This window comes from Rhea pennata, chromosome 20 (genome assembly GCF_028389875.1).
Source record: "Rhea pennata isolate bPtePen1 chromosome 20, bPtePen1.pri, whole genome shotgun sequence".
Lineage (NCBI taxonomy): Eukaryota > Metazoa > Chordata > Aves > Rheiformes > Rheidae > Rhea > Rhea pennata.
The window spans coordinates 4,128,369-4,145,440 of record NC_084682.1 but is presented as its reverse complement, the minus strand read 5'-3'; the positions used below and the strand labels follow the sequence as shown (position 1 = coordinate 4,145,440).

At 50.5% G+C, this 17,072-nt stretch overlaps 2 protein-coding genes across 4 annotated transcripts in view; both read left to right on the top strand.

The window, feature by feature from the left end:
• Positions 1–11,168, top strand: part of VPS53 (VPS53 subunit of GARP complex) — a 66,485-nt gene extending 55,317 nt beyond the window's left edge. The window contains exons 19-22 of the mRNA XM_062592175.1: positions 2,948–3,017; positions 5,734–5,871; positions 8,738–8,842; positions 9,214–11,168. Coding sequence (XP_062448159.1) covers positions 2,948–3,017; positions 5,734–5,871; positions 8,738–8,842; positions 9,214–9,384 — 484 coding nt within the window. The 3' untranslated portion in view covers positions 9,385–11,168. The remainder of the gene's footprint in view (positions 1–2,947; positions 3,018–5,733; positions 5,872–8,737; positions 8,843–9,213) is intronic.
• Positions 11,169–12,660: 1,492 nt separating this feature from the next.
• Positions 12,661–16,844, top strand: RFLNB (refilin B). Of its 3 annotated transcripts, XR_009960387.1 has the most exons (4): positions 12,661–13,054; positions 13,755–13,864; positions 14,480–15,992; positions 16,108–16,844. XR_009960387.1 is itself a non-coding variant. In XM_062592176.1 (3 exons), the coding sequence occupies exons 1-3, from the start codon at positions 12,689–12,691 to the stop codon at positions 14,808–14,810; spliced, it is 807 nt and encodes a 268-aa protein (XP_062448160.1). In that variant the 5' UTR covers positions 12,661–12,688; the 3' UTR covers positions 14,811–16,844. The 3 variants fall into 3 exon arrangements, 2 of the variants coding, with proteins under 2 accessions (XP_062448160.1, XP_062448161.1); XM_062592176.1 differs by having other exon boundaries at positions 14,480–16,844; XM_062592177.1 differs by lacking the exon at positions 12,661–13,054 and adding an exon at positions 13,374–13,619 and having other exon boundaries at positions 14,480–16,844.
• The last annotated feature ends 228 nt before the right edge of the window (positions 16,845–17,072 follow it).

Below are 17,072 nucleotides of genomic sequence, written 5' to 3'. Positions count from 1 at the left end.
CCTGCCGCGGGGAGGCTGCGGCTCCTATGCTGGCCTGTGTTTGGGAAGTCTGCGACCTGCCCTCAAATGACGAAGGGATTAGAGCTGAGAGGCAAGAAAAATAAACAACTCTCCCCATCACACACACACACACACACAAAAAAAAAGCTTTCATTAATCGCAAGCGGCGAAATGTGGTGGGTGTTTACTGTAGACATCTTTCCAATAACTGGCCTTTGCACAGTGCTTTTAATGTGGGGAGTTAAGACCGGTGCGGAGGCTCGGGCAGGTTTCGAAGCAGCGCCTCGGCTAAGCCTGGGCGAGTCAGCAAGGGCCGATCGCGGCCTCGGAGGGTGGTGCAGAGCAAAGTGCTTCTCTGCTGCAGTGACTCAGTGTCACCAGGACGCTTTGACCCGTGCTCGGTAGTAGCTTGTCTCCGGTCGGGCAGATAGACTGTGGTTGCAACTCTGTCCGCCTTGCTGAGCGAAGCGCTGGGTTTAATGCATCATCAGTGCAGGGGATTAGGAAAACATAGGCTTGGCAGAGCCACGCCTGTTGGACAGGAGCCTTTCAAATGCTGTGGTTTCTGTGCTTTAGGCTCCTAATCTGTCTTGCACTGCTTTATTGCTACACTGGGGACTTGTCTGCTCGCGTGGAGGGTTTGCTGGATACAGTTCTGTTTCCCGTTGAATATGCACATATTGTTTGCATCAGAATTCCCTGCTGTGAGCTGCTGTAGAGCCAAACGTGGAGTCCAGCTTAGGCAAGAAACTAAGGTGAATTTTTCAGTTAAGTGTAACTGCTCTTGATGACCCCTGCTAGACTGCAGGGGAGAGAAAAAATACCAGAGCAGTCCTCGGATCTTGCGGTTTGACTTGTCTGTCCTGTTGGAGCTGAGAAGCTCTTACCAATAGGACGGTGTGAAATAACAGGCATGCTAGGATGGCAAGTTGCTTTACCCTGCTGCACTGATTGTGGGTGGCCGTCCTGAGGGGCCTGGAAATTGTTTCATGCAAGACAGGATGCTGCCTATGGGAGCCCATGTGGTTATACAGCAAAAAGTAAGGGGGATTGGGGGGGGAGGAATCCTTTAGCTCCTCTGCAGAGAAAAGGCTCTCCCTGTTTCTCCTACGTAACATGAAGCATGAGCTCCAGGCCTGGCCTTAAAGAGGAAGGGAGAGTTTGACCTACACGTAAGATCAAAGGTGCAATTAATCTCTAGCGCTTTTCCATTTGTAGCAGGTCGCTGCATCCAGAGCTGCTACTGATGGTTTGTTTCATAGGATTTTGTGAACTCCAGCTGTTCTTGGCACACTGAAATTGCCCTCTGGGAATTATTTACGCACCTGAAAAATGAGCTTCTAAGAGGGATAAATTGCATCTCTACTGTAATGCTTTAGTGCAGCAGGAGTTTGTTTTCCTCCTCTTATTTATACTCTGTTGCCAAGGATGTTTCTCTGGTGGCCAAATTGAAAGCTATTTGGGGCAGCTCAGTAGCTGGTTCTCAGTAATGCTTTGAAATTGTTCTCCTTCTCGACACCTCTCCAGAAAGATTGTTCACCAAGAAAGGTCGTGGCTCTGCGTCTGGGAGAAGGGGAAGGGAAGGAGGCTTGGAAAGACGCTTCTTGAACCATTCCTTTTGGTTTGCTCAGCAGCTTGGCACGGTTCGTGCCTGAGTTACGCTTTTGTCGTTCTTCCATGAGAGAGGACAAAAAATAAATGTCCTGGCTTGGAAAACAGGTGGCAGGACAAACAAGATGTTGTCCACGCTCCTTGCTTTGTGGGAAGGAAGCTAACAGCTTGACAGATGCAAGGGGGAAACCACACTGAATTTAGATCATCACCATAAGTGGTGCTTTATGCAAAAGGACAGAAAACAAACCTGGTTACGGTAACTTAGAGCCACTGGGTCATGGACAAGGACCTGGAAACATTAGCCCTGTGGACTTTCAGCCCAAGAAGCTGTGTGAAAGAAGCTGAGTAAATTTAAAAACAAGCCAGTAAAAGGAAGGTGAGAGTATTAGTGATGTGGTCCTGAGAGATGACTCCTCTGTTCCAGAGGAGTTTGTATTGCTTATGCTAGTCATCCTCTGTATGGTTAACTACTGAATTTTCCTGGTGCTGCAGCTTGATATGGTAGGTAGGGCAGGAGCCTGTTTTGCAAGTGTTTGGTCAGCCCTTCTGCTAAAGGGGTGCATCTGCTTTTCCCTTGAAGAAAAACAACCACAAAACCTACAATCTAGAAGCAAAAACCTAAAAGCGAAGTTAATGTTCTGGAGTATGTTGGCTGAAGCAGGCTTGTGTTCAAGCACCAATGGGAGCTCAGAATATTGGGTGTAACTTCCATATTTGCCAAATTCTCACCTTTTGAGTGTATGTAACCTAGTCATTTCTCTGAGTCCTAATAAAATAGGTGTAATAACATTTTCCTTTTCACAAAACTTTTTTTTTGTCTTGATTGTGTTGGCTGTAAACTTTCTGGAAGATTGCCTTTGTGTGTGAATGCCCAGGACCCAGCAGACCTCCAGTCTTGGCTGGACCTTGAGTCTAGTCTGTAATGTGCACATTATGGAATTACTAATACACAGTAAAGCGTAGGTTCTGGATACAATCAAGATACTTCCACTCTGTGAATAGCTATAATCCTCATGTATTGCTTTTTTATTATATACAATAGTTTACTTGTTCTTGAACTTGCACTGTGATACTTCATATACATATTATAGCAATGTAGTAGTGTAGTGTATGCTGCTTCTCGACTTTGATCAGCAGTAAAGCAAAAGAATTACACACAATGTTGTTTTATTTAGTATTCTTAACGTGCCTAGAGTCAGTTTGAGAAGCGTGCATTTACTGTGTCTTTGTGGATAGCCATGCTGTTTCGTGTTTGTGTGGTTTTATTACCACAGAAGACCATGATCCCAAATACTGACATTAAATTGTGTCATTTTATATCTGTTCTCTGCAGCTCCTTCATTCCCAAGTTCATCAACCACCTATTCAAGTGCAAACCCATTAGCATGGTGGGAGCAGAACAGGTAAGAGAAAGTAATTGCCATTGCTGTAATTTTTTACCACATCTCTGCTCTAGAAGTCAAGGCAGTTGTTGATAGAAAGGGGCAGAGAGCCATTTTACATGTTCTGAATTCTGGTAAAGCTGAAAACCTTCTGGTTATCTGAAAAAATTACACTCATGTGGTATTAGTGAACAGGGATATAAAAGATTTTTTTATTCCCCAGGAAAGAGAATAATGCTCTGGTAGAGGGACAGGTTGAGGCAAGTTTTCAGTGATCCCACCTGAGCTGAATGTGGAAGAGAGGTGCTGAGCACCTTCCCAACCAGATGAGCGCTCCCTTTGCCAGTCTGTAGCACAGTAGTAATAAACCTTTTAAGCACCCATCTGAGGGGTCCTGATGAGACTCAATCTTCAGCATGTTCATGGAAAGGAAAGTGTTGCTCGTGGCAGGAACTGCTGCAGGAAGCTCGCACGTCCTTCTCGGGAAAGCTGTCGTTCTCCTGTTCCATCTTCTCTCAGAGCAGGTGATCTGCTGTGGCCCCTCTGGGGGTTCATTAAACTCAAGGCTGTTGCTCCTCTGCTCAGAAGAGCTGAAGCATGGTCAGCCCGCAGTTGCTCTCTGCCCAGCTTTGTCCAGGTGCCTGTCTCCCCGCTTCCCTTCCGGGGAGCTGCGGGCAGCGAGACGTGATCCAGGCGAAGGAAGGCAGTTCGGTTACTGCTGCTTGAACTGCGTGGATGCTTTTCTGCTCAAACAGCGACCCTTGATGGGAGCCCCTGTCTCCTGAGTTGCATGTGGGTGGGCAGTGTGGAGGGTTTACTACCTTTAGAGCGTGGTGCAGCTGCTGGACTCTGACTCTAGGTCTCTGGCACCTGCCTGTGGGCTGGGACCACTCTGCTGGGGATGAGGTTTGGATGAGGCAGGCTATCAGCTGCACATACAGCTGCTCTGCTGTGGGCTGATTTCAAAAAGGAAGAAAAGACAAGACTTGTCCCTAATGGGAGAGCCTTGGGCTTCAGATCAGTGCCTTAAAAGCCACTTGGGTTTTAGGCATCAGAAGATGGGTAGTCATCTGAGCAGTGTGTCTCTGCAGATAGAATGGGAGCTTCCCAAGAAGACATTCCTGTTTCCTTTTAGAAAGCAAACAAATGATCATCTTGTGCAATGAGCAATAAACTGGAAGTGGTTAAATGGACTCTTTTTTTTAAAAGTGTCTAAAGTGATTAACTTGTTGCCAGCAGTAGGCTTGTGCTTTTAATATTAGTAAATATTTTGTTGTTGTTCCTAATTTAATGTAATATTTAAGTATTAAGATTTTAAAATTACTGTATTAGAAAAATATCTCCATTTCTGTTCTCTAATGCAAATTGGAGTGTTAGACTAATCCACAGTGAGTGCATCTCATTGTAGGTGGGACATGCTTTCATGGGATCAGACTTACAAATGTGCCTGTGGAACTGTTGGGAAGCACCATGTCCTAGGAGCCTCTGTGGGGTCCCTCCTAGACATGCAGGAATCCAGCTCTAATGGACAGCATGAGATGACACCAGGCTCCAGCAGTTCTGTTGGGTGCAGAGCTGCTTGTTTCTGATGTGGTTTATGGGCTCCTCAGGACTAGATTGATAGCATCTGTCCGTCTCATGCAGACTGTGAAACAAGCACCACAGAGAAATGATACGTTGCCATGGATAACAGGGTCCAGATTTGAACTAGTGTGACCTGCCGCCCCTCCTCCTTGGCTTGGTCTTGCAGGTCCTGTGTATTTTAACTGAGTTCCCATGTGTGCAGAAAGCTGTACCATAAACATTCATGTTGTTCACTCTGACTGTAGGAGTTTCTGCAGAGCCAGTAATGTTGTGCGTTGCTCAAGAAGAGCAAACTTCTCTGTTTCTCAAAGAGCCCCTTTGCAGGAAATGCACTGAGTCTGAGGACAGCCTGGCAGGTTTTCACACATGGTCCTACATAAGTAAATATTGCTCTTCATCCAATCTATATTCAGATTTCTGTCCATCACAAGTCTTGTCTCACCTCTTTAAATCTACCTTGTGCAGTTGGAAGGTTGCACTGTTGGGGTAATTTCACTCTAAAAGTCTAACTCACAGCACTTTGTCATCAGATGATGGTTGAGCTGTGATGCCCATCTCACTTGGTTGTTTTTAGGGGCTGTTACTTGAAGCTTATTTAGCTGCTGGTTTAGTAAAAACAAACAAACGGGCCATGAGTTTCAGTGTGTCAGTAAGCACAGGATATTGAGCAGTTCTTGACTGAAGTATTGCGCTGCGGTTTCATCTTTAAAGGAAAGAAATCAGCAAGTGGTTGAGTAAGTGTAGAAGACCTGTTGTAATTGCTGGCTGCTGCGGAAGGGAGCATGGTGTTAATTGACTTGACATTAATATCTGTCTAATTAATGATACAGTTGCAGGTAATCAAGGTTGTTTCACTTTATGCTATTAAGGAGAGAGGACTGGAAAAATCCATGCTTTATGGGCCATATGATTAGCTGCCATAAGTTACTTTGTCAATAGAATAATGTTCTGTTAAACAGTGCTGATATGTATTTGAGTGATCTTGTCTTCTCGAACTGCTATTACATGGATTGATTCTTCCTATTCCTACAGTCTAGTTACTAAGAATTTTTCAGTGTGAAAACTATTAAATGCGTAAGTATATTGGATTCTAGCAGCTGATGGAGCTTGGTTAAAAGGGACCTGAATAACAAGGTGTGATTAACTCTTGCAGCTGCTGCTGGATACTCACTCTCTGAAGATGGTTCTCCTGGATCTGCCTTCCATTGGATCCCAAGTGGTGAGGAAGGCTCCAGCCAGCTACACCAAGATAGTGGTGAAAGGCATGACTCGGGCTGAAATGATCCTGAAGGTAACTGAAGACTGTTGATAAACTGCCAGCCAGACTGCTGGATGGGGAATGGGAGTGAGTGAATTCCAGGGGGCCCTTCCTCTGAACGCAGCGCTGCAGATTTTACGTGAATGTATGTGTGCTTGTACGGGTGTGCTGCCAGCTGTTCTGCAGAATTGGCTCGTTTGCCTTGGTTTTGCTGCAGCTCTCTTTTTAACATCACATTTGAGTTTTCATCCCCACTTTTCTAGATAACAGTGTGTTCAAGTCCTGCTTACTAGCAAAATTGAGGCACAGAATGCCCATGGAGCTTGTTTCACAGTTAACGTCCTTACGTGTCTGCTTCGGGGCTAACCCTCCAGTTCAGGTTAGTCCAGGCCTTTGTGCAGACTTGGTCAGGCAGGGGAGCCAAGCTGTGCTTGAGTCACCTGTTTACTGTCTAGTGTAACAGCCAGTGCAAACATGTCTCAGTCTGTATTCACCAGAGACCTTTTTCATTTTCCAGACCCAGTGCCTGGAAAATGACCCCAAAGCAATGTGTTGTCTTCATAAAAAGTAACAAGCAAAGCAATCTCCTCTGCCTCCCCACTGCTGCCTGTCAGGAAGCAGAAGTTGGGTTTGATCACATGAGAAGCTGTGGGAGCTTTGCAGGTTGTGCCCCATCATCCCCGATGGGGTTGTCTTCTGCTTGCTAGCAAAGCTGTGAGGATGTCTCTGTGCTTGTGTTAGTGGGACCTGGTGTCAGTCATGACAAGCTGACAGCGGGGGCCTCACGTAAACCTCGGCAAAGGCAAGGAGAGGGATGCCGAGTCCATGTTGTGCTGTGCTTGACCGCTGTTCAGCATGGATTTGCAGCCATGCCCAAGGTAATGTCAGGGTTGAGTTTGCATTTGGAACTCAAATTATGAAATTCCGTGCTTTTGGAATAAAATGACTGAGGTGCTGTTAGATAATGTTAAAGCAAGTCTAAACTTTTTTAGAAATGACCTTAAAGACTGTCATGTTCCTGCTAAGAGAGGTAAAGATTGGTGCCTCTTGCATAGAGAAGCATGTCTTTCCCCAGTGCATATATATGAATCAGAACAGCACTAGAGTTAAGTTGTTGTCTACCCTTAACATCACATTGGCTTCATCAGGAATGACGTGAGGGCAATATAGGAAATCCATTGCTGCTGAGCCCCGCTCCTCAGGCAGTGAGTGCAAGCTGTGGAAGTACTGCTGGATTCATAGACTCTGCATTAGCAGCAGGGCTGCTTTTTCAGACACAGCATGCTTGCTGTGCTGCTGTATGAAGCACTTTTGCTGGCCCCAGGTGAGAGCTCACTGTCAGTGTAACTAGCAATTAAGCAGTGATACTTTTATTGTGTTCAGGGCCACAGAGCTCCGCAGAGATGTTTTACAAAATAATGCTCCTGTAATCAGCTAGTGACCAGGCTGAATGACTGGCTGAAGTGGATCTGCTAATCACAGCAACTGAGTCTGATCACACTTAGGGTAACCCTAAGTGTAACCCACGCACCAGCATTTGAGACTAGTATCAGCACCCATCTCTTAGGTGTGCGAGAGGAAAAAGCTCTCCAAAGTGACTGCTACCAGTGTTTCCAGAGGAATGTTTGCTTGCATGAACCCAGCACTGAGCGTTCGTTTGAGGCCATTCTGTTTGCTTTGTGGGTTGTTTCTTTTTATCAATACTCCTGTTTGCTGTTTCCATATTCTGCATTATAGTCTTTTCCTAAGAACCGTCTCACAGGCAGTACCTGATCAGAAGTACAGGCTAACATACCTCCTTGGTGTTTTCAGGGCTCTCCTACATAGCAGCAAAATGGTTCAGAAGTGATGCCTCTGCACAGGACACCACCATGCATTATTTTACCCTGGTTTATACTAGTGCAGCTAATTCAGTTGAAGTACCATTAAGCCCTAGATGACACGAATTCATTCATCTAAGCTGTACCGTGCATGGATCCAGGCAGGGAGGAGGGAGTCAGGGTGTGCAGGTCCTGCAGAGCTGTTTCATTTCTCCTCTGGCTGTGGCGTCCAAAGTTCCAACTTTTCAACTTGGCATAAGATTTTTACAAGGGCTGTAAATTAAGAGTTTATAAGTGTATACATGGCTATGATGTTTCATTGGTCTGAAGTGCAGGGAAAGAAAGAAAGGTCTCAGTGACAGAATACAGTATGGGGTGAAATGGGTCAATGGAAACATATGGAAATGTTATGAAAAGCAGGGAGGAGTCTGGTCCTGTGCTATTTTCTCCTCTGCATGTGTGCACATTTGCACATGTGTGTGCACAAACTTCCTCAAAAAGATGGTTTTGCTGCCCAGCATTAGCAAAACATGTTCTTTATGGAGCTCATTGCTCATAAAAAGGAGATACAGATAGGAATAATCCTCTTTCCAGCTTGAACTCTATTTTAATTTTGTTTCTGACTTTATCTTCATTGGGACTAAGAGGGCTCTGAGCTCTGGGGTGGAAGTCAGGAGGGATTAGGGTGCTGATCAGCAGCCTGCATCCTGTTCGCTCTGGAGGAACATACAAGTGGAGCTGTGCCCAAATCTGGCTACATGGGGGCAGCTTGCATCTACCAGGTTAAATATCAGAAGAGAGAGAGAGCGAAGCAGGTTGCTGTGATCCATGCTGCTGTGGGCAGGGAGCATTTGCAGAAAGAGCATCATCAGGTTACCCCGTATGGTGCCACTTCTGCTCCACTTCTGGAGAGGAGGGAGCATGAGGAGCCCACAGCTCCGTGTGGGTCTGGAGCACCTCCAGGCCCCTGCTGCCCGCTCTGCGACGGGCTGGGGCTTCCCACCGGCCCCCTCACCTGACTGTGCGTTGACTTAACACACAGAACTTGCCTGATCTCTCTTTCTTTTCTCCCTTGGCAGGTGGTTATGGCTCCGCATGAGCCCCCAGTTGTGTTTGTGGACAACTACATCAAACTCCTTGCTGACTGTAGCACAGACACTTTCCAGAAGATACTAGACATGAAGGTTAGAGCTAGTCTTACAAAGTTTCTGTGCATCTGTTAGAACTGCACTGAAGTCGGTGGTGACTTTTTCAGTAGAAATACAGAGGGATTTGGGAGTGGGAAAAGCACTCTGTAGGACGAGTGCATCCTCTCTGCTCTGAAAACATGTCGAGTTTCTACTGGAGAATAACTCTTGAATTTGCTTTGTGCTCACAGCTGTGCTGGCTCCTGTGGCTGAGCTTAGTTGTAGCTAGATCATTCAGAGATTTGCATACAGGACTCAGTGGGTGAGCAAAAGACTGAGACTTGAAACGGGCTCTCCAGCAGTTACTGTGCCAGCTCCCTGATCAGTGAAGTCTAACCTGCTTGTTTCACCGTTCTCTGCTCTTTCAGGGGCTGAAGAGGAGCGAACAAAGCAGCATGCTGGACCTCTTCCGCCAGCGCCTCCCAGCACCCCCCTCCGGGGTGGAGAACACCAGCTCCCTCTCGCTGAGCGCTCCTACGCCGGAGCAGGAGTCCTCTCGCATACGGAAGCTGGAGAAACTCATCAAAAAAAGGCTCTGAGTGAGCAGAAGGAAAACTTGTTGCTCAGGACTAGCTGCAGGCACTGGGAGCAGAGTTCTTCAGACTTACTCTTTACACTACGCTGCTGAAAAATCAGTGTCTGGTCGCTCCCATGCCCTATGATCTATTAACCATCAGAGACTGCGGCACTGCATCTCCCTTCAGATCAAGGGAGGATCTGACCAAGGAGTTTGCCCTGTAGATATCCTAGCATGAGTGAAACTGAGGACACTGCTAGGTCCATGTGGTGGAGAAAATAAAGGTACCTGGAAGCCATGGGCTAGGAAAACGGTTTAGGTGGATTATCCACTCAAAATATTTGGGTGGGATACGCTTGGCGTGCTGTCAGCCCTGCTGGGCTCTCCCACTGCAGCACTAAGGATCCTGTCTGAGAATTTGATGTTATTCCCCACTCCATGTTGAGAGCTGTTTCTCTATTTCATTATTTATTTAAAAAAATAAAGGAGCTTTAACAGCTGGGACGCAGGCACCTGCAGCACATGGAAATCATTAGCAATGCCCAGGAGAGAACCCCGAAGCAGATTTCTCCCCTGCTCCCTGGGCAGGCAGGCAGGCATGCAGAAACCACTAGTGAAACAGCGAGGCAGAAATCCCTTTCCGAACATGAGCAAAGGAGTAAAGGAGAAGTGGATTCGTGTGTTCTGCACCTTGGCAAATCGCCTGCCAGCAGCATCTGTAGCTGTTGCAGCTTAAAGGCCAAACCAGACGTCTGCTGAGCCTGTCTCCAGCTTCTTGTTACTTCTCCCGCGTGTGCTGGACTCGCTCGCCGTCCCCGACGGGAGTTTCCGTGCTCCTCTCGCCCTCTCCCTGCAAAGGGCCCTTCACGGAATAAGCGTCGAACAGCAGCATCCCTCGGCCTCCTGCCGCCGGCGCGTCCCGAGCCCGCGTGTGCCCCTCTGGCACCTTCGCCGCCCTGCGGAGGAGGCGCTGGGAATGTTGGTCTCGGTGAGGAGCCTGCGGCTGCCAGGGCTTTGAGCAGCCTCGGACGTCAAGGGCCTTCCTCTTCTCCTCCTCCTCCTCCTCCTCCTTGGTCTCTTCCTCCCAGCATCAGCTTGAGCCAGTGCAGAGGAGAGGAGAACCAGAGGTGAAGTGTTTTGGATAACCTGTGTCACCTTTCTGCTCCCGCTGGCACCCAGCCACGGAGCAGGGCTTGGGCTGGGGTTGGTGGACCTGAGCTCTGCTGAACTGACCTTTGCCTGAGCTTCCGGAGGAGCCTCCACGCGGGCATGCACCACCTCGCTGGTAGCCCCACTGGAAATCTTTTTTGCGGGTCCCCGAGACCGGAGCCCGGTGGAGGATGCCGCTGCTCGGCCGGGAGAGCCGCGGCCGCGACGTCCATCGGGAGCAGGCAGCACTCGGAGCAGCGGGGACTCGCGTCGGAACGGTTGGCAGGAGGGATTCCAGAAACTATTCCATTTTTTTTAGAAATATTCTCTAAATCTGTTGTTACTTCACTGAGTTTCTCGTTTCCTATCCTGATTTCACAAGGAGTCGCGTTTGCACTTGGGGTATGTCAAGTGACAAAAACAGCGTTGGAAGCCCGGCGGGATTAGGAGCAGCCTTTCCCGGAGGGCGAGTGACGCTAAGGTGTACGCGCAGAGCCGTTCCTGCGTTAGCAAGTGCAGCAGCCAGGGCGGAAGGAATACAGGGTTTGCAGAGATTCATTATTCCCAGGGTGGATGATAAATAATTTCTTTTAGATTAATTTCTCTTTGCGATGTCCGTGACAACTTGCTAAATAAATCGTGAATAGCTGAAGACTACATTCAAGTTATCGTCACGTCTCTCTCCCAGAAGGCTTCTCCTGTTCCATTTTCTGTGTTTAATTCCAAAGAGAAAAGGAAAAATGGATTTCTAGCTTCAACCTTTGGAAGAATGCTGTAGGCCTGGGTATTTTGAGTTCCTCCTTTCTCTTTTCTTTTTCTTCTTTCTTTCTTTCTTTTTTTTTTAAGAAGGCAAGTTTATATTTTTCCACTTTCAGGTTTAAAAGGTTTTTATTCCCCCTGACTCTTGGGTATTTATCAGCATTGGCACTTCTGTATGTGTACATGTTAGCTGTTGGGAGTTTGTGTCTCCAGGGGATGAATGGGTGGGTCTTTTTTTCCTGTATAAAAGCCACTTTTTACTTTTTTTTTCTTTTTTTTTTTTTGGTAGAGGGCTATTGCTGGTTGTACATTGGCGTATCAGACTAAAATGAATTAAATGGTTGCCGGTGTTCAGCTTTGGGGTGTTCTTTGTGGACGAGCCGCGCACGGACGCGGGCCGAGGGCTCCGGCGGCCCCGGGGACTCGGCGCGGGTGCCGCCTCTTCCCTCCCTCGCGCCCCGTCTCCGCCGAGCCGAGTCCCGGCGCTCCGGGACACGCTGCCTTTCTCTGCCGAAATAACAGGAAGGTTTCTGATTAATCCTAGCTTGCCTGGGACATTTTTTGCAAGAGCCGAATTCTTCCTTTGGAAGTCGCTAAGAGGCAGGGGCTCGGTCCGGGCCTCGAGCCGCCGGCCGGGCAGGGCGCGCGTTGCCTTGTGCCTTGCCCAAACATACGTGCACGTATAAAATCATATATGTGAATCCCGCTCACCCTGTTACTGGCAGAATCCTCCTTTTTGGGGGCTCTGCAGCGCTGCTCTTGCTCTTCTGGAAGCTGCTCTGCAGGCGTCCGATTCCAGAAAGGGGCTTTTAGGGGCGATTTCCAAGGGCTCAGCTTTCCCGTTATTCACAGAAACCCCAATATATATATATTTTTCGATGATATTTTAATCAAAAGCAACAGAACACCTGTCCAACACTTTTTCCTCAGACTCCAGCAGTTCCAATCAAAATTTATGTTCTTTTTTTTTCCTCCTCCTCTCCATCTGCGTTTCTCAGCAAAGACAAACAACCTCATAGTATTTCTTCAAAGGAATGTAAATGCCTTGAGGAGGCATCCGGAGTTCCCAGCGCTGCATAGCTGCAAACCACAGACGCCTACGGCCGAGAGCGCCGTTCTGCTTTTAATTTGGGGGTAGCGGAGGAATTCTTTTCAAGGGTTTGGGTTCGCTTGTGCTGGACCCGTCGGGCCTGACGGCTGCTTGCTGCACGGCGAAGTGTTTACTTTGGCCGCCGCGAGCCTCTGCTTTCCCTCCGCAGGAGTATTCCCCCACCGAATCTGATGACACGGCACGATTATTTCATTAGGATTTTCAAAAAAAAAAAAAAAAAAACACTCTATTAATTCTTGCACAAGGCGAGACTGGCCTTTCCCTCCTGTTTCTTGCTTTGCCTGCTCTGCCCCAAAAATTGCACTTAATGCTGCAAGTGCTGTTTTGGGGGCAGAGCGGGCAAAGCCCCCGGACTGCAGTGAACGGTGCGGGCGCCGTTTTGGGGTTTCCCTGCCCTCGGGGGAGCTGCAACTCTCCAGCGCCGCCGCTCACTGCAAAACGCAGGGAGCTGCTGCGGAGGGAGCGGGGGTTACAGCCGTGCAAGACCGCAGCAGGAACACAGGAAAACGCCGGTCCCCTCCTCGGCCGGGTTGGCGCCGTCGGTAAAAGCGGGATTTTTGGCCCCGGCTGCTTCCCGGGCCCCACAGCTGGTCGGTCCCGGCGGGAGTTGTGGCGTTACGGTCTGACGGCGACGGGGTGCCAGCGGTGCCCCAGTGAGCCTGCTGCGGCGCAGGTACTATTAGATAGAAATGTATTTTATATATAATATATATATTATATATATGTATTTTTTAATACATATATAATATATATAATTTTTTTACTATTGTTGCAGTGTGTTGTCAGCCAGCACGTCCGTGCGGCCGCCGCCGCCAGGGAAGGGGCTGCTGCGATTCACCGTGACCCCTTTCCGGGGCCTTTTCCCACCGCCCCCCCAGCCCCCCGGTGCCCTTCGGGGTCCGCGCTCCTGCCGGGGGGGGCGGGGCGGGGGGCGGGGCCTGTTGTTTTGCCCCGCCCCCAGCCCCGCCCCGCCCCGGGCGCTGCCGGCGGAGCCGCGCCGAGCCGAGCCGTGCCGTGCCGAGCCGCGCCGGGCCATGGTGGGGCGGCTGAGCCTGCGGGAGGTGCCCGAGCTGCCGGACGCGAGGAAGCGCGGCGACGGGCCGCTGGACAGCCCCGACTCCGGGCTGCCCCCCAGCCCCGGCCCGGGCCCCGGCGCCTGGCCGCTGCCGGCCGGCAGCCCCGAGCGCCGCTCGCCCGGCGGCTTCCCGGAGCCCGACGGCGCCGCGCCGGCCGCCGCGGTGAGCGCGCCCGCGGGGAGGGCGCCGAGGTGCCGGCCGCCCCCGCCCCCGCCCGGGCTGCGGCCGGCGCCCGCCCTTAAAACGGCTCTTTTATTTCGTTTCTCTTTATTTTATGTTATTTTTGCTCCTTCGCAGACCTCCGCGTCGCCCCCCAGCCCCTCGCTCTCCGGCTGCCCGCCGAGGCTCTGTCCGCTCTCCTTCGGCGAAGGCGTCGAGTTTGACCCCTTGCCGCCGACGGAAATCAGGTAACCGCCGCGGCGCGCCGGGCCTGGCCCGAGCGGCTCCCCTCGCAGAGCTGCTGCGCGGGCCCGGCCCCGGGCGCTCTCGCAGGGAAAGGCTTTTTTCCAGGAAGACTTCCTGGATTTTGCTCTCCTGCTTTTTATTTCGTTGCATGGCTCCCAAGCATCGCCCTTGTGCAGGTTGAACGCCGTCGCGAGGGAAGGTCTTCGGTGCGGTAGTCTTTCCGAGAGGCTGTTTTATTAGAGGAAAGGAATTTTGCTTTTCCTGTGACTTTGTAATAAGAAGTTTCTGTCTTACCAACTATCGCCAGTTGCATGAACTAAAAGTCAGCATTAAGGGATGTCCACGGGCATGCTTTTCAACGCGCTGCAACGTGCTGAGGGCAACCCCTGGGCGCACGGCGGGGAGGAGGGGGGCCGCCTCTCGCAACCCGGGCGCTGCAGCAGCGTCGGTTTTGCCGGTAGACGGTTTCTGTGCTTGGCGGCTGTCCTCGCGGCTCAGCGGCCGGGTCCAGAGCTGAGGATGCGACCTAGAGTCCTGCCAGCTCTTTTTCCGACAAGTGCTGCCTGCCGTCCCGCGGTGGAATTGAAACCCGCCTCCGTCTCTCTCTGGTACTTCAGGTACACGTCCTCAGTTAAATACGACTCAGAGAAGCACTTCATCGACGACGTCTACATGCCCGTGGGCTTAAGCGTTTCGTCCTGCAGCCAGACGGTCGTGTGCGTCCCGAACTGCACGTGGCGCAGTTACAAAGCGGAGCTCCGCTTCGAGCCCCGCAACAAGCCCCTGCGCTTCACCAGCACCACCATCGTCTACCCGAAGCACGCCAAGGCTGTGTACACCACCACCCTGGATTACAACCGTCGGAAATCCCTGCGGCGCTTCCTCTCCAGCGTCGAGCTGGAAACGTCGGAGTCCCTGGGGAACGACTGCGTCCTGGACGGTTGCTGACTGCCGGCTGCGGTCCGGCCCGGGCGCTGCGCTAGCCCCCCGTTAGCTAAAGGGGGGGCAGACCGCAGCGCTCCGGCCGGGGTAAGGGACCCTACTTGTCGCCGCCTGTCTCAGCTCTTAATTCCTGCTTTAAGCACGAGAATGGCCTGACCCCAGTCTTCCGCGGGAGCATCCCTTCGTAAGGAGCTTGTTTCGTTGCCTTAAAAGTTGTTAGTTCCCCTCCCCTCCCCTGCAATGCAGTAATCAGATAGAAATAAGGGGAAGTATTTTTCTAGAGAAAAAGTTAATTGCGATTTCACAGGTAGGGAAGAATCGGGAATAGCGTCTGACAGGTGGAAATGCATTCGCCGCTTTGTAGCGGTGTGCAAAAATAAGGGCAGTTCGCTCTCTTGCAGAAAATCTACCAGATCATTTGATTACATACGAGCAGAGCTATCATTTGTGTCAATTTAAACCATGGGGCTGTTTTCTCTGACACAACGATCTCCTGAAATTTCCTGGAAGAAGCTAACCGGGAGAAAATCTGGAACTCTGCATTTAACACGTACAGAAATGTTACCCTGCTGCATTCACGTCCGGTTCAGAGGTGCGATTTGGAAAGAGGATTTAGGAGCGGAGTGGGAGAAAACTGCTCTTGCAGCTCCAGGCAGCCAAGCAGGGATCAGGTTATTCACGTTATTCGGGCGAGCGGAACAGCGCGTTTTCCGTGCCGACTCCTGCAACCCTGTTGTCTCAGTGTAACACGCGCACGTTCGCGCGCGGGTAGGTGGACTCGTAACGGAGAGCGTCAGGTTGAAAAGTGCTGCTGCAAAGCCAGCCCTCGGCAGCGAGGTCTCGAAGGCGGCGGCGGCCAGTCTTGCCTGTGCTGCCCGCACTGGCCGAGTTAGTAACCAGGAAAGGTTTGGAAAACCCGCAGCGTGCGATGGGCCGCGGGCGGGGAAGGACGTGCTGGGATCGGGCGCGGGAGCCGTCGTGGTGGCGGCTGCGGGTCCTTTCCGAGGAAGAGGTAGGCAGGAACACGGGTGTGTTTTATGGCCAAAGGGAATAACTTCGGATTCTGCGAAGTCCAGCTGGATGGTGTGTGCGTTAGTTTGTCATGTGCTTTGATGGAAGTAGCAACGTGGAGATTTCCTACCTTGCCCGGGAGGTTTTCCTGCAGCGGGGTGCGGAGAGGGTGCTGAGGTGAGGGCGTGCACGCGTGCTGAGCGGCGCGCAAGGGTTCCCGCGGGGCTGAAAGCGCAGCGGGGACGGAAGGCTTGAGCTTGCGTGGTTTCGTGTTTGTTTTTTTATATATTAGCTCAAGGCAGAACGTCCTTAATCTTTGGTACTTGCCTGAGAAAACCAGACCCTACAACAGTTCCCGGGGGACGCAGCGTGCCGTGGACGCGGGGGACGTGCCGAGTTCGGGTCGCCTTCGCTGCTCGTCGGAGCAGCACAGCCTTCCCGCTGAGCTCCTCGGTGCCGGGCACGCCGTGGCGCCCCGGGGCCCGGCCGCTCGGAGGGGGCGTGAGCCAGGGTCTCCTCGGGGGAGCCGCCGCGGCACGGCACGGCACGGCATGGCACGGCATGGCACGGCATGGCACGGCGTGCGGGAGCACCGAGGTGCCCGGACCGCCCCGGCTGCGCCCTGCCCGTGAATTCACCGCCGGGAGAGCTGAGAGACTGCGTTAAGTTGTAATCGTTACTCCTTCCTGGTTAAATTAGAAACGAAACGACCCTTACGTTACGCCTTTAGGATAAAACACCCGATGTATAAAACAAGCAGGTTTAACCGTGTACCTCTCAAACGTACTTTAATCGGTAGAGATGCTTTTTAAATTATCGGAGATCCAACATTTGCGAAGCTCTGATTAGCTCTGCGCAAGTGCTCTGGTGTCTGTGACATTCCCCAGCTCCTCCTCTTGATTTTCTCATTTTAACTAGTAATAAATGTTCTGAAAACTGTAATATAGGGAGGTCTTTTTATTTTTTATTCAAAATTTTTCTGTTTGTTATGGTATTTACTTGGAAATAAATATGTAATATATCCTGCCAGTCTGAGATCCCCTTTTGTTTCTCTTACATCAGGCATTACTGTTGCACATTCGAGGAAGGCATTTCCTATATAAAACTGTCTGTATTTAAAGAAAAACAGAAGAAAACAAATGTTGTGGCTTTATCAGTTTAGTAAGATGCTTGAAAAAGTGCCTCGAAGACAGCTGAAAATCCCCTCCAGTATGTATTTGAGTCTTTCATCTGGTACAGTTTTATTTTTACAGGGAG

What these genes read in the sequence shown, in the direction of transcription:
- RFLNB (XM_062592176.1), top strand. Translation starts at nt 12,689, where the DNA reads ATGCTGCAAGTGCTGTTTTGGGGGCAGAGCGGGCAAAGCCCCCGGACT. An exon ending in GTGAGCCTGCTGCGGCGCAG is followed by an intron (nt 13,055 to 13,754) that starts GTACTATTAGAT and finishes GCTCCTTCGCAG; the next exon opens with ACCTCCGCGTCGCCCCCCAG. An exon ending in TTGCCGCCGACGGAAATCAG is followed by an intron (nt 13,865 to 14,479) that starts GTAACCGCCGCG and finishes CTGGTACTTCAG; the next exon opens with GTACACGTCCTCAGTTAAAT.